This window comes from Hypanus sabinus, chromosome 4, assembly GCF_030144855.1.
Source record: "Hypanus sabinus isolate sHypSab1 chromosome 4, sHypSab1.hap1, whole genome shotgun sequence".
Classification (NCBI taxonomy): domain Eukaryota; kingdom Metazoa; phylum Chordata; class Chondrichthyes; order Myliobatiformes; family Dasyatidae; genus Hypanus; species Hypanus sabinus.
In genome coordinates, this window is record NC_082709.1 from 58,030,861 (window position 1) to 58,045,194 (window position 14,334).

General features: G+C 45.3%; 1 protein-coding gene across 6 annotated transcripts in view; it reads left to right on the forward strand.

The window, feature by feature from the left end:
• The window catches only part of LOC132392797 (uncharacterized protein KIAA2012-like), an 83,640-nt gene that overhangs the window by 36,893 nt on the left and 32,413 nt on the right, over positions 1-14,334 (forward strand). For 4 of the 6 annotated variants that reach the window (XR_009511653.1, XM_059967171.1, XM_059967172.1 and 1 more), the window contains exons 10-15: positions 1,741-1,914; positions 3,333-3,461; positions 8,293-8,361; positions 9,379-9,444; positions 10,992-11,080; positions 11,601-11,748. Coding sequence is in view for 5 of the 6 variants with exons in the window: in XM_059967171.1 (XP_059823154.1) it covers positions 1,741-1,914; positions 3,333-3,461; positions 8,293-8,361; positions 9,379-9,444; positions 10,992-11,080; positions 11,601-11,748 (675 nt within the window). In the remaining variant the exon portion in view is untranslated. The remainder of the gene's footprint in view (positions 1-1,740; positions 1,915-3,332; positions 3,462-8,292; positions 8,362-9,378; positions 9,445-10,991; positions 11,081-11,600; positions 11,749-14,334) is intronic. The other 2 variants (XM_059967173.1, XM_059967175.1) reach the window with 2 other exon arrangements.

Here is a 14,334-nt window from a genome sequence, read left to right on the forward strand (position 1 = left end):
CAGTCTGCCCCAGTGTGGGGTTCTGTGAGGAGCCTCAGTCTGTCCCAGTGTGGGGTTCTGTGAGGAGCCTCAGTCTGCCCCAGTGTGGAGTTCTGTGAGGAGCCTCAGTCTGCCCCAGTGTGGGGTTCTGTGAGGAGCCTCAGTCTGCCTCAGTGTGGGGTTCTGTGAGGAGCCTCAGTCTGCCCCAGTGTGGAGTTCTGTGAGGAGCCTCAGTCTGCCCCAGTGTGGGGTTCTGTGAGGAGCCTCAGTCTGCCCCAGTGTGGGGTTCTGTGAGGAGCCTCAGTCTGTCCCAGTGTGGTTCTGTGAGGAGCCTCAGTCTGTCCCAGTGTGGGGTTCTGTGAGGAGCCTCAGTCTGCCCCAGAGTGGAGTTCTGTGAGGAGCCTCAGTCTGCCCCAGTGTGGGGTTCTGTGAGGAGCCTCAGTCTGCCCCAGTGTGGGGTTCTGTGAGGAGCCTCAGTCTGCCCCAGTGTGGGGTTCTGTGAGTGGCCTCAGTCTGCCCCAGTGTGGGGTTCTGTGAGGAGCCTCAGTCTGTCCCAGTGTGGAGTTCTGTGAGGAGCCTCAGTCTGCCCCAGTGTGGGGTTCTGTGAGGAGCCTCAGTCTGTCCCAGTGTGGAGTTCTGTGAGGAGCCCCAGTGTGGAGTTCTGTGAGGAGCCCCAGTGTGGAGTTCTGTGAGGAGCCTCAGTCTGCCCCAGTGTGGAGTTCTGTGAGGAGCCCCAGTGTGGAGTTCTGTGAGGAGCCCCAGTGTAGAGTTCTGTGAGGAGCCTCAGTCTGCCCCAGTGTGGAGTTCTGTGAGGAGCCTCAGTCTGCCCCAGTGTGGAGTTCTGTGAGGAGCCTCAGTCTGTCCCAGTGTGGAGTTCTGTGAGGAGCCTCAGTCTGCCCCAGTGTGGGGTTCTGTGAGGAGCCTCAGTCTGTCCCAGTGTGGAGTTCTGTGAGGAGCCTCAGTCTGCCCCAGTGTGGGGTTCTGTGAGGAGCCTCAGTCTGCCCCAGTGTGGAGTTCTGTGAGGAGCCTCAGTCTGCCCCAGTGTGGAGTTCTGAGGAGCCTCAGTCTGCCCCAGTGTGGAGTTCTGTGAGGAGCCTCAGTCTGCCCCAGTGTGGGGTTCTGTGAGGAGCCTCAGTCTGCCCCAGTGTGGAGTTCTGTGAGGAGCCTCAGTCTGCCCCAGTGTGGGGTTCTGTGAGGAGCCTCAGTCTGCCCCAGTGTGGGGTTCTGTGAGGAGCCTCAGTCTGCCCCAGTGTGGAGTTCTGTGAGGAGCCTCAGTCTGTCCCAGTGTGGGGTTCTGTGAGGAGCCTCAGTCTGCCCCAGTGTGGGGTTCTGTGAGGAGCCTCAGTCTGTCCCAGTGTGGGGTTCTGTGAGGAGCCTCAGTCTGCCCCAGTGTGGGGTTCTGTGAGGAGCCTCAGTCTGCCCCAGTGTGGTGCTCTACATGAAGACCCTCCCTTTCATAGAGTGCAGCTTGATGATAGATTTATATCTATTACATTGGGGTCCTTTGGCCTACCCTGCTTTGAGCAGTAACCTATCCCTGACTATCCCTAAGAAGCAATCTTCCTGTTTCAGAGGTATCACATGTAATTACTGTCCTCATAGCTTGGACGCTCAGATTAAAATTGCAAGGTGTGGAAAATGAGAAAGCTGGATACGTTTCTCATCTATCCCTTAACATTTTCAGCTTGTGATAATTTATGGTCTGCTTTCTGCTTGCACTGTGAAGGCTGCCTTTCATAATCTCCTTCTCCTCCCACCTAGAGAATGTTGTTCGGAGCCTGAAAGAAGGTCCAGTCCTCCAGATGCTGCCTCCAATTCAAGGCACAGCAGGTCCAGGAAAGCAAAGCAGCATGGCATGCTTCAGGAGTAAAGCCCGTCGAACTAAGACTTCCGCTGCAGGAATTGTTCGAGGCACTGTGCCGGGGAAACTGAGGGGTAAGGCTAGACACCAAAAGACAATGGAGCAGATTAGGCCATCACGGGTGATTGATTATCCCTCTCAGTCCCATTCTCCTGCCTTCTCCCCCTAATCTTCGATTCCCTTCATAATCAAGAACCTATCAATCTCTGCTCTAAATATACCCAGTGACTCGGCCTCTGCAGCCGTCCGTGACGATGAGTTCCACAGGTTCAACATCCTCTGGCTGAAGAAATTCCTCCTTATCTCCGTTCTAAAGGGTTGTCCTTGCATTCTGCGGCTGTGACCTCTGGCCCTTGACTCCCCAGCTATAGGAAACATCCTCTCCACGTTCACTCTGTCTGGGCCTTTCAATATTTAGTATGTTTCAATGAGATCTCACTTTATTCTTCCAGACACCAGTGAGTATGGGCCCAGAACCATCAAAAGCTCCTCAAACATTAACCCTTTCATTCTCAGGATAATTTCTCTGAGCCTTCTGTCCCCTTTCTAATGTCAGTACATCCTTTCTTTACAAAAGGGACCCAAAACTGCTCACAATACACCAACTGCAGTCTAACCAAAGCCTCAGCATTACACCCTTGCTTTCACATTGTAGTCCTCTCGAAATGAATGCTAACATTGCATTTGCCTTCCTTACCAACCACAGCTGCAAGTTAACCTTTAGGAACCAGTACCTTTGCACCATTTCTGAATTTGCTCCCTGTTTAGAAAATAGTCTGCACCTTTATTCTTCCTGTCAAACTGATGACCATACACTTCCCTACACTTCTATACATCAATATAAGAAGGGGTAAAACGCTGGAGCAGGAGAGTGTGCAGGCTCTCATATTATTCCAACCATTTGCTTGTTCACCAATTTCCCTTCAACATTATTCAATGCTCTTGGCCAATGAAACTTTATCCAACCCAGTTTTAACCTCCCCCAACGGCTTGCATCCTCGGCAATAGTTTTAACAGTGTTTCAGGTTCCCACTGCCCGTTGTGTCTAACCAGAGCTTTGGAAATTTGATATTACTTCCCCCCCCCAGTCGTATTTCAACCCTTTTTCAGTAAAAGAAAAAGAAATCCATTAGTATTTTAAGCTTTTTTTAAAAACATTCTGAGTCTATCTGCTCAGAATTGGGTTTCTCTGCCCAAGGAAATCTTCTGTAGGTCCCAAGAACTTGATATCTGTGTAAGCGATAATTGTTACAGTTTTTTTTCCCACTCATTTAATTTATTAATGTCCTATAGTAAAGTCTGCTGATGTCCTGCCTAGCACTGTGTGTTAGTGAAACAGTCCAGTTGTATTTTGATGTTAAGACTGACTATGGTGTGTGGGACTCCAGTGTCATTTTGGTCTTGATATGCCTTGAATGCCGGATGTGGTGCTGTCCTTTTGCACTGGTTACTAAAAGGTAGCGAGAGATTCATTTTCTCTTTCTTTCTCCAGAGGTTCACAAAGATATTTCGATGGGTAGCCTTATTATGGCTCCTGATGGTGACATTGTTCGACTCTCCATGCTAGACTCAGTCCGAGGTCCAGCTGGCAGCTTCTTGAGCAGCTCCTCTCATGCGAAAGGTCAGTCGCTCCCACGGAGCAGAGGTGTGGAAATGTTGGTCGCTCTCTGTGCCTTTTGAGTCCTTGCCTTGTGGAAGGAGATGTGAAGGGACCCACTTGCCCCTCATTCCATGTGGTCCAGTTACAGCTTTACTCACAAAACCACAGGATGGGAGCAGCTACGCACACATTTCACTGTTGGGATGTCACTTTTCAGATGTGATCTTAAGACAATCTGCTCACTCTGCTGTGACACCATTTAACAGTTCCCTTGTAGGATAAAGTAGACTCCTGACCTCAGTGTCTACCTTGCCATGACCTTTGCACCTTATTGTCTGCCTGCACTGCACTTTCTCCGTAACACTTTATTCTGTTATTATTTTCCCCTCAAAGAACTGTTGTAACAAAATGATCTGTATGGATGGTATATAAGTCAGTCTTTCACTGTACCTTGGTACAAGTGACAATAGTAAATAAGTTTATCTGTTCTCCTTGGTAGATTTAAATATCTCGTTTGAACTCCTTCCATAGCCCATTGTGCTATACCCATCATGGACTATTTCAACTCACCCCCACCCACGGTCCATATGTTTGCTATTATGGAGTCTACCAACCCATTTATGCACATAAGACAGTTCATTTTAAAACTTTGATGCCCCAATCAATTATGTTCATACTATTCAATTGAATTCTGATACTTCAAAGATCCCAAATATCAACTGCTGCTGAATTCTAATATGCTCCTGGAGCTTACTCCTCTACTCTCATCAATTCTATGCCTCAAAACAACCACTTTCCATTCTATCATAATTCCTTCTAATATTCCCCGCAATGATTCCAAATAACCAGTCCTCAGCGGATGCCTCAGCTTTGCACCCCCCACCTCAATGAATTTCACTGCCTTCATAAAGTTGAGTCTTTCTGTTGACGAGTCTTTCTCCCATTCTGCCGTTTCCACAACCCCTGATCTGCATGCTACCTCTTTGTGGTGCTTTACTGTCTCCACATCTACTGCCACTGTGACAGTGGCCAACTCAGTTGTTCCATTGCCTTTAGTTTGTGCTTCTCCACTCTGAACTTGCAGCACTCTGCTTCATACGGACCTTTCCTGCTGTTACTTGGGAATGGAGTAGTGGTATTAGGCCAAACCTCAGCTCTCGGATACCTTATCATACTTCTCTCTGGACCACGGCCCCACTGCTAAAAATCAGCACATCATCTCCCATTTAGTCACTGACTTCATTTTCTCAGAGATTTTCCCACCACATCTCTAGCCTCTTGATTCCCTTGCTCTGGAAAACCTGATACTTTCTCCTCCCCTAGATTCCCAAGCAGGTCTAACCCGATGGATCCTTTAATTCCTCCCCACAGAGTGTATTTCTGGACACCCTGACTCTATTCTTTCTCCCTTTTGCCCAATTCCTTACACCCATGTCATCTCTGATACTTTTCTTGTCTGGGGGTCTTTGATTCATTCCTTGCATAGAGCCCAACCTGTTCCTTTTCACCACCACCCTCATTCACCTGGTTGAATTCATTCCCATATTAAACAGCTTCTCTGTTAATTTTCCCCAAGCCTGGGAGCCCACCCGAGTTGGAGCCAAGCCCATACTGGTGTTGGATATGTGAAGAGGTCTTTGTTCGGTCCTCTTCAGGCTCACTCCCTCAGCAATATTTCCATTACGTTGATGACTGTATCAGTGCTGTTTCCTGCATTAGTACAAGTCAAAAGATCATTACCTGTGCTGCCAATTACTGTACGTTGTCAACTTTCACAGGGCCCACTTTGAACTCTTCCCCTTCTTGTCATCTCTACCTCTCTGTTGGGACTGATATCCATATACGTCCACCAACCAGCACTGCTACAGCTATCTTGATTACTCGCCTTCCCATTTTGCTTCTAGAAAGAACTCCATTCATTCTTCTGGTTCTGCTTGTGTTGCGACTGTTCTGAAGGTAAGACATTCCTCATCAGTGCGTCTGAGGCACCTTCCTTTGACTTTAGTTGTGCCTCCTCATCGTACGCCGTCAAAAAGACTGTCAACCTTCATTTTCTGCACATCTGCACTCACCCACCTCCCCCTCTCCGCTAGATTAAGTTTGGGTTCCTACCAATGCTCCCCACCAGCCTACACATTCAACGGGACAGTCTCTGTAAATTCCCCCTCCAATTCCATCCCCAGACATTCTCCATTCCCGTTCAGCATTGCAAAGGAACCTTACTTTCCACTCCTCCCCAATTTGTTCTTCCATCTCTACCAACCATTCTTCTTCACAGACAATAAAGGGGGTGTAACACTTTTTTCCCTCTATCTATTTCTCTCAGGATTTGGGTTCCCAGATACCACATCCAGGTGAAGCAGCAATACACCTGCATTACCTCAAAATTTAATCACCTATACTTGACTCTCAGGCCCTGGTCTCCTCTGATTAAGGGAAGTCAAAAGCAATTTGCAGAATACCTCATGGACAATTCTGAACATTCAATCTCCTGTCTCTTTAATTCTCCATCTCACTCGGTCTCTGACTTCCTTAATTTGAACAGTGATGCCCAATGCAATCTTAGCTCTGGGCACTCAGTATTGTATGTAGCAATTTCAGAAAAGCATCTTTTATTTTAATCTAACTGCAGATGTTGCTGGGTATTTCAATTTGAATTTACTCCTCTTTCACCTTGAGATGCCAGTGTCTAAAGCAGGGGTTCCCAACCTTTTTAATGGCATGGATCAATACCATTAAGCAAGGGATCCATGAACCCCTGGTCTAAAGTAATTCTTACCATGACAACATTGGCCTGCATCCTATCACTGATATGCCCTCTTCACCCCTCCCCATCTCTGTCGTTTAAAACTCAATTTTCCAGTTCTGATGAAGTCCTTGATCTGAAATATTGACGCTTCCCTTTCAACAAATGTTACCTGACCTGCTAAATGCTTCCAACATTTTCTGCCAGTCGTATTTTCATCCCACCTCATACAGGGGAGCTTACTGACCTTTAAGAAATGTGGTTATGAATTGAAAAGTCATATAATAATGTACTCATTATGCTTTATTGTCACTAAACAATTGATCCTAGAGCATACAACCACCACAGTGCTATTTGTTTCTGCGCTTCGTGCTCCCTGAAATATTGCAGTAGCATAAAATTCAAGTCCAAATGAGATGGCTTACATAACTTTGACCAGATGATTAAAGTAAATCAGCAGTATGGGAGCACGAACACGTTTAGTGTAGATCACTGAGAGTGGTGATAGTAGATCACCGTCGCCTCTGGCATCTGCTCCTTCAACCCATCATCAATCTTCTGTCTCTTAGCTCAGACTCCTAGCTCAACTACTCTTTGTTTACCACTCTCTCTTACTAACCATCCCATTCCTCTGCCTCTTCTCCTACCACTTTTGTCCATCTCACTTCTACTCTTTTCCCCACCCCTTCTCTCCGTCTCTGTCACTCCCTGTACATCATTCCTTCTCCTCACCCCCTCATTCACCCTCCTGCTCTCCCAAAACCTCTATGCACTTCCTCTGTCATTTAGACCAGATATTGGTGACAGGTCATTGACAGCTGAGCATAGACTCTTGAACCTCCAAGTTGAATTTATTTACAAGTACATGTATGCACAGCTGCAATGAAAAACTGAATTGCAGCAGCTTCATAGGCACATAAAACCATAGAATTAGGCCATTCAGCCAATCGAGTCTGCTCTGCCATTCCATCATGGCTGATCCTGGATCCCATTCAACTCCATACACCTGCCTTCTCGCCATATCCTTTGGTGTCCTGACCAATCAGGAAACTTATAAACTTCTGCCTTAAATATATGCATGGACTGCAGTCTGTGGCAGAGCATTCCACAGATTTACTATTCTCTGGCTAAAAAAGTTCTTCCTTAACTCTGTTCTAAATGGTCACCCCTCAACTTTGAGGCTGTGCCCTCTGGTTCTGGATGCCCCCAACAAAGGAAACATCGTTTCTACATAGCATCATATATGTGCATAATTTTTACAAGAAAGAATACAGTTAGATTAAAAAAGTCAATCTTAGTGCAAAGTGATCAAAATGCTTATGGTATTGCTAGTGAGTATGGTTTTGCTGGTTGGTTCAAGAACTGAATGGCTGAAGGGAAGCAGCTGTTTTGAACCTGGGGCTTCAGGATTCTGTTCCTCCTGCCTGATGGAAGCTGTGAGAAGATGGCATGGTCAGGATAGTGGGGATCTTTGATAGAGATTGTCTTCCTGAGGCAATGCCTCCTGTAGGTACTACCGATGGTTGGGAGGGATGTGCCTGTGATGTATGGTGTTGAGTCTACCAGTCTTTGCAGCTTCTTGTGTTCCTTTGCATTTGAATTGCTGTATCTGACGATGATACAACCAGTCAGGACACTTTCAACGATACGTCTGTAGAGCTTTGGTTACTGTTTGGTGACAAACCAAACCTCCTAAGAATATGAAGACGTTGTGGCAATTTCATTGCGATTGCATTTATGTGCTGGGCCCAGGACAAGTTACCGATTTGTTAATGCCCAGGAATTTAAAGCTGCTGACTCTCTCCTCCGCCGATCTCCCAATGTAGACTGGAGCATGTTTGCTCTGTGAAGTCAACAATCAGCTCTTTAGTTTTACTAACGTTGAAGCAAAACTTTAACCTTTCCGGTTTCCTTTCACCTACCTGCCATCTGTTCTCCTGCTCTTCCTGCTTTCATTGGTATTCGAGCTTAATTCTGACCCCAAGCCTGAAACCCAGGAGCAGATAGCCAGCTGAATGGAAAGGAGCTCTAGGTCTGGACTGTTGTAGAAGCAGGTTTCTCTGATCAGCACATCTTTACTAACTCTGAGTGGTTTTACATTGACAGGAAGCAAGGCCCCCTTACGGGGCTTTGGTGGTAAGAAGAATCGATCAATTCCAAACCAGCGGATGGAAGGTGAGTATGTGAATGAACGAACAGAACAGACTAATAGCTCAGGCAAAGACTAAATCAAGAGCTGATGACAGATTTAAATATCTTCAGTATTAGGAGAAATGTATAACTGACGCAGATTGAAATAAATAAAGCATTTTAGAAAACCTATTAAAATAGATGATATCAATCTTTTAAAAAGAGAATTGAAAAATAACAGCATTTCTAAATAATATTGTTATTGTAACTGTTTCCTATCCAAATACTGATGTGTATACTAGATCTGTGAGGATTTCAAAACGTATCATCCAGTGTCATGTGTTCTTGCAAACAACTAGCTGCTGCCAAGCTAGCATGAGATGTTTCCTGTGAAAAAAAAAATAAACAACATCGTCCCTTACTTGAATTTCCTTTGCCTTTAAAGACCTGGAATGGTGTTAGCCCCATTATCTTGTTTGATATAAATAACCATATGCAAAAAATCCTAAATGGCCAAACACACCAGGTTAGTTGTCAGACTTGTTCTGTATTGTGTGTAATTCAGAGGCTCGTTCACAGTGGAACATATCCCAGACCGTTTCCCAGTTAACTGCCTAACCTCAGCAAAAAATTGTAAGTAAACCTGTCTATTTGTCTATTTAGTTCAGGCCACTCTACAACAAAACTGCAGAAATGGGAAAAGGAAAACATTTCTATTTTTCTTAAACAAAGTACAAGTAAAGTCAACAATCCTGGCTTAGATGCAGGGAAAATGTTTAACGAAGAGCTTATGATCTGTAATTTGCTGTCTGAAAGGTCAGTGGGAATAGATTAGCTAACAGCCTAATGGGAAATGGGTAAACACATTGTGGGTTAGGGTGGGGGAAGAGACAGGGAGTGGGAGTAATTGGTTAGCTCTTACAAAGGGATGTCACAGATGATGATCGACCTGCAGAGAGATTCCTGTATTTTTGGCTCACCTTTCAGCCGGCATGGGAATGTTGGGCAGAATTACAGGCACCTCGCTGTTAATTGTTGTATAATTCTATTTTGTCTGTTTAGGGGGATTAGAGACCGATTCTGCAACAAGAAGTTCCTGTCAGGAGGAGGACGTCTGGTCTAGTTCAGGTGGTTTCTGATTCTGCCTTTCTGCTTCAGTGTTTGACAGGATTGTTTTTTTTAGCCAGAGCAGGCTATGAGATACCTGTTAGAACATTACTGCACAGTACAGGTACTCTATGATCAATATAACCCTTCCCTCCTACATAGCCCTCCATTTCTCTATCATCATGTGCCAATCTAGGAGTTTCTTAAGTGCCCCTAAGGGATCTGCCTCTACCATCACCCCTAGCAGGGCATTCCACACACTCACCACTCTCTGTGTGAAGAACTTACCCCTGACATCTCTCTATACTTTCCTCCAATCACTTTAAAATTATGCCCCATTGTTATTAGTCAATTCCACCCCTAGAAAATGTCTCTGGCTTTCCATTTGATCTATGTCTCTTATCTTGTACAGTGGTCCCTAACCAGCGGGCCACAAGCATGTGCTACCAGGCCACGAGGAAACGATATGATTTGTCGATACGAAACGATATGAGTCAGCTGCACCGTTCCTCATTCCCTGTCACGCCCACTGTTGAACTTGAACGCACGTGAGGTCATCAGTCGCCTAAACACAGTGACACCCTCGTGCCAAGGATCACTGGTTGGCCTCATGCAGCTGGCGGGAAGTGCTGTTGTTACTGGCCTGGAGCGCGGACAGATGGGCGCCACCTCTAAACCTGTTTAGCACACCGAGTGTTCGTGAGGAACCCGGTGCTAAAATATTTGCAGATGACCTAATTCAGGCTCAGGGTTTCATAAATAGCAGAGCAGTTACCTCACTGCGATCTACTGAAAGTTATCCCTCGAGCCAAACTGTTGTCAGCCGATAGATCCTAAGGGGGCAGGCGCATGCCCTGTCGCACACCTCGCTTGGTTGGTCACTCTCTCCGGACTGTGACTGCTGCGGCCCCGGCACAGGGACCTCTGGCCCTGACCTTGTCCTCTCACCCTACCCACCTGGCCTATGCACCTGGCCAAGGCATCTGGCGGCAGGCAGGCAGGAAGCTGGAGTTCGGGCCCGGAGGCTGTCTAATGGGGCAATGAAGCCCTCAAAGCTGCTTCAGCACCTTGAGTCCAAGCACCCTGCACTTAAAGACAAACCCATTGAGTTTTTTGAGCAGAAAAAACGTGAGCAAGCAGAACAGAAGCAAGTGCTGATAGCCACATAAACTAAATTGCGGAATAGACCGGACATAAGGAACCTGCTTCGAGTATCGCTGTATTCCGGTCGTGTTTAATACCCCCCCTACCCCCTGGTCGGCTGGTCCGCAAAAATATTGTCAATATTAAACCGGTCCGCAGTGCAAAAAAGGTTGGTGACCCCTGATCTTGTACACCTGTATCAAGTACCTCTCATCCTCATTCACTCCAAAGGGAAAAGCCCTGTCTCACTCAACCTATCCTCACAAGACATGTCCTCTAATCCAGGAAGCATCCTGGTAAATCTCCTCTGTACTCCCTCTTCCAGACCTTTCCTATAATGAGGTGAACAGAACTGAGCACAATATTCCACTGGGATTTTATAGAGTTGCAACATTACCTTGAACTCATCTGTTTTTCTATTTCAGATGATGACATTCTTTGGGAGATGGATGGAGACTCCAGTCGATCCCAAACACCAACCCAGCTCACCTCGAAACAAAGACGAGCACAGAAGGTTAGTGACAATGCTGTTATTCTGGAAGTGAGGTGCAATTCTCCTTTACTGGATGCACTGAGCAGAGTTTAGGAAGAAACAGCACTCTTCACCCAAAGCATATTCTGGGTGAAAAAGGTATTTACTTCGAAACAGCTTCAAATCTGTGCAGAGGTTGAGTAACTAATGTCATTTCAGCTTATCTCAGGGTCATTCCCGAAGGTGCTTAATTAGACTGCGTAAGTTTTCTCCACATGCTCTGGTTTCCTCCCATGCTCCAATGATGTATGGGCTAGTAGGACAATTGGTCACATGGGTGACATGTGGGCTAGTTGGGCTGGAAGTTGTATCTTTAAAGTGAAATGAAGAGGGACCTTTGTTCTCTCTCTCTGACTCGTGCTCTATCTGTTTGATGTAGCAATATAGAGGATGCTCCACTCTACCTCAAATATGTATTGTCCCTGCCCTTCCCAGTTCTAAATGTCCCCCCCTGCCTACTGAATGTCCTTTGTACCTCATTCGATTTCTGGTCTCTGTTTAGGCTCTGAGGCGAAGACACAAGAGGCAGACTCAGCCTGACGGGAAGTCCTCGGGTAAGGGGCACGCCAGCATGCAGACTCAGCCTGACGGGAAGTCCTCGGGTAAGGGGCACGCCAGCATGCAGACTCAGCCTGACGGGACGTCCTCGGGTAAGGGGCACGCCAGCATGCAGCTACAGCCTGACTGTAGGGTTGTACAATCCAACCCAACATTTATATATGAAGTGCACTGAGGAGGTGCTTACTCTGGGATCAGTTGGACTGAGATCGTGCATGTGTGAGCTTCTTGGGAAAGATGGAAAGTATTTTGGAAAGTTTTCCGGGCTGTCACTTGCTGTGAGTTAGTCTGACGTGTGGAGGTGTGCCAGCAAGTTTTCTGGGCTAATGTTTGGAGTGATTTAGATGGAAATATGGAAAGTACCAGAGAATTTCCTGGTTTTGCAGTCAGTGTCAGACTGAGGTATTGAGGTGTAAGTTTTCTGGTGTCTGATCTCCTAATTCTACTGAAAGTGTCTTAGATTGTGATCAGGGAGATGGAACTAACAAATATCTTAGATTGTGATCGGGGAGATGAAACTGACAAGATGAGTGAGAATTTGGAGATAAGGAATCTAGGAACTTGGAAAATCTGAAAACATTGTACTGTCCAATGATCTCTGCAGGTGCAGAAAGAAACAGGATCAGGTAATGTCATAAAGTCATAGACCTCTACAGCACAGAATCAGGCCTTTTGGCCCATCTAGTCTATGCTGAACTGTTATCCTGCCCAGTCCCACTGACCTGCTCCTGGACTAGCCGTCTCACCCTTGTACTTATCCAGACATCTTGTAAAAGTTGCAATTAAACCAGGATCCACCACAGCTCATTTCACATGCTCACCACCTTCTGAGTGAATGTCATAGGAAGAAAACTGCTGATACAGGAAATCCAAAACAAAATTAGAAAATTTTGGAAGCACGCAGCAGTCCTTTAGAAGAAGAGCAGAGCTAACATTTCAGGTCAAAAACCCTTCATCACAACTGGAAAAGTGGGACAATGAGTGTATTTTAAGTTGCAAAGGCGGTCGGTGGATTGAGAATACAGAGAAAATTACTTTCTTACTCGATAACCAACTTATTCCATTTGCCCACTCTTGTGACTATCAGAGTATACTGATCTCTGACCATGCCTCAATTACACCCTCTCTGAATTTGCCTGGTCTCCCTCAGAGGAATAAACACTGGCGGTTTGATTCAACTTTACTATCGGATGATGATTTTTAAAAATTTATTAAGGATCAGATAACCTTTTATTTTAACACTAATACATCACCTGAAGTGCCATCCCAGATTGTCTGGGATGCCATGAAAGCATATCTGAGGGGGCACATAATCTCTTACACAGCAAATCTCAACAGAAGATCCCGTGCAGATCGATTAGACCTCATTAACCAGATTAAAGAATTGGATCAAATATATGCCCAAACTAAGAACCCTGAATTATACAAGAAGCGTGTTGAACTCCAAACTAAATTTAACCTTCTGTCCACTCAACCTGTCGAACGCCAACTTCTCGAAAGCAAGAGTCGCTTTTACATTCATGGGGATAAGTCTGGTAAATTCCTAGCCAATCAGCTGAGGCGTTCCAAAGCCAAACAATATATTACAAAGATCCGGAAGGAGAACGGAGACTTTACATCGGATCATCTAGGAATTAATTATAACGCATTTAAAAATTTTTATTCTCGGCTTTATTCCTCTGAATCTCTGAATGATAATATCTCTGTTGATCAATTTTTACAGAATCTGAATATCCCCTCACTTTCATCTGATTTCAAAGCCAAACTCAATGCACCTATGCCAATAGAAGAAATATTTACTGCAATTTCTGCACTGTCCTCAGGGAAATCTCCTGGACCTGATGGGTTCCCTGTAGAATTTTATAAATCATTCTCTTCTCTTCTTTCTCCTCAGTTACTTTCAGTATTATCTGACTCGTTTAATTACGGCAAATTGCCACCCTCTTTCAGTGAGGCATCTATTATTCTTCTTTTAAAAAAGGGCAAAGACCCAACAGAGTGTTCCTCGTATAGGCCAATCTCTCTGCTCAATGTTGATGTAAAGATCTTAGCTAAAGTTTTGGCTCATAGATTAGAAACCGTTATTCCCTCCATTATCTCTGATGACCAAACAGGCTTTATTAAAAACCGTCTCCCTTTTTTAACATTCGGCGTTTATTTAATATCTTATACTCACCTCCAACTGGGATTCCTGAATGTGTTATTTCCCGCGATGCGGAGAAAGCATTTGATCGTATAGAGTGGAACTACCTTTTTGCAGTTTTAGAAAAATTTGACCTTGGCCAAAGTTTCATCTCTTGGATTCAATTGCTGTACCTGTGTCCTACTGCCTCTGTTTTAACCAATTTTCAGAAATCCCAAGTATTTAATCTCAAACGTGGCACCCGTCAGGGATGCCCCTTAAGTCCCTTTCTCTTTGATTTGGCTATAGAACCTCTGGTGATAGCATTTCGAAACTGCCCTGAATTGACTGGGATTTGGAGAGGGGGTGTTGAGCATAAAGTTTCTCTCTATGCTGATGACTTATTACTCTTTCTCTCAAATCCGTCTACATCTTTACCTCTAATGTTTTCACTTCTTGACCAGTTTAGCCAGATCTCTGGCTATAAACTTAATTTACATAAGAGTGAACTTCTCCCAATTAATAAAGAAGCACAAGAACTAACATTTCGTGATCT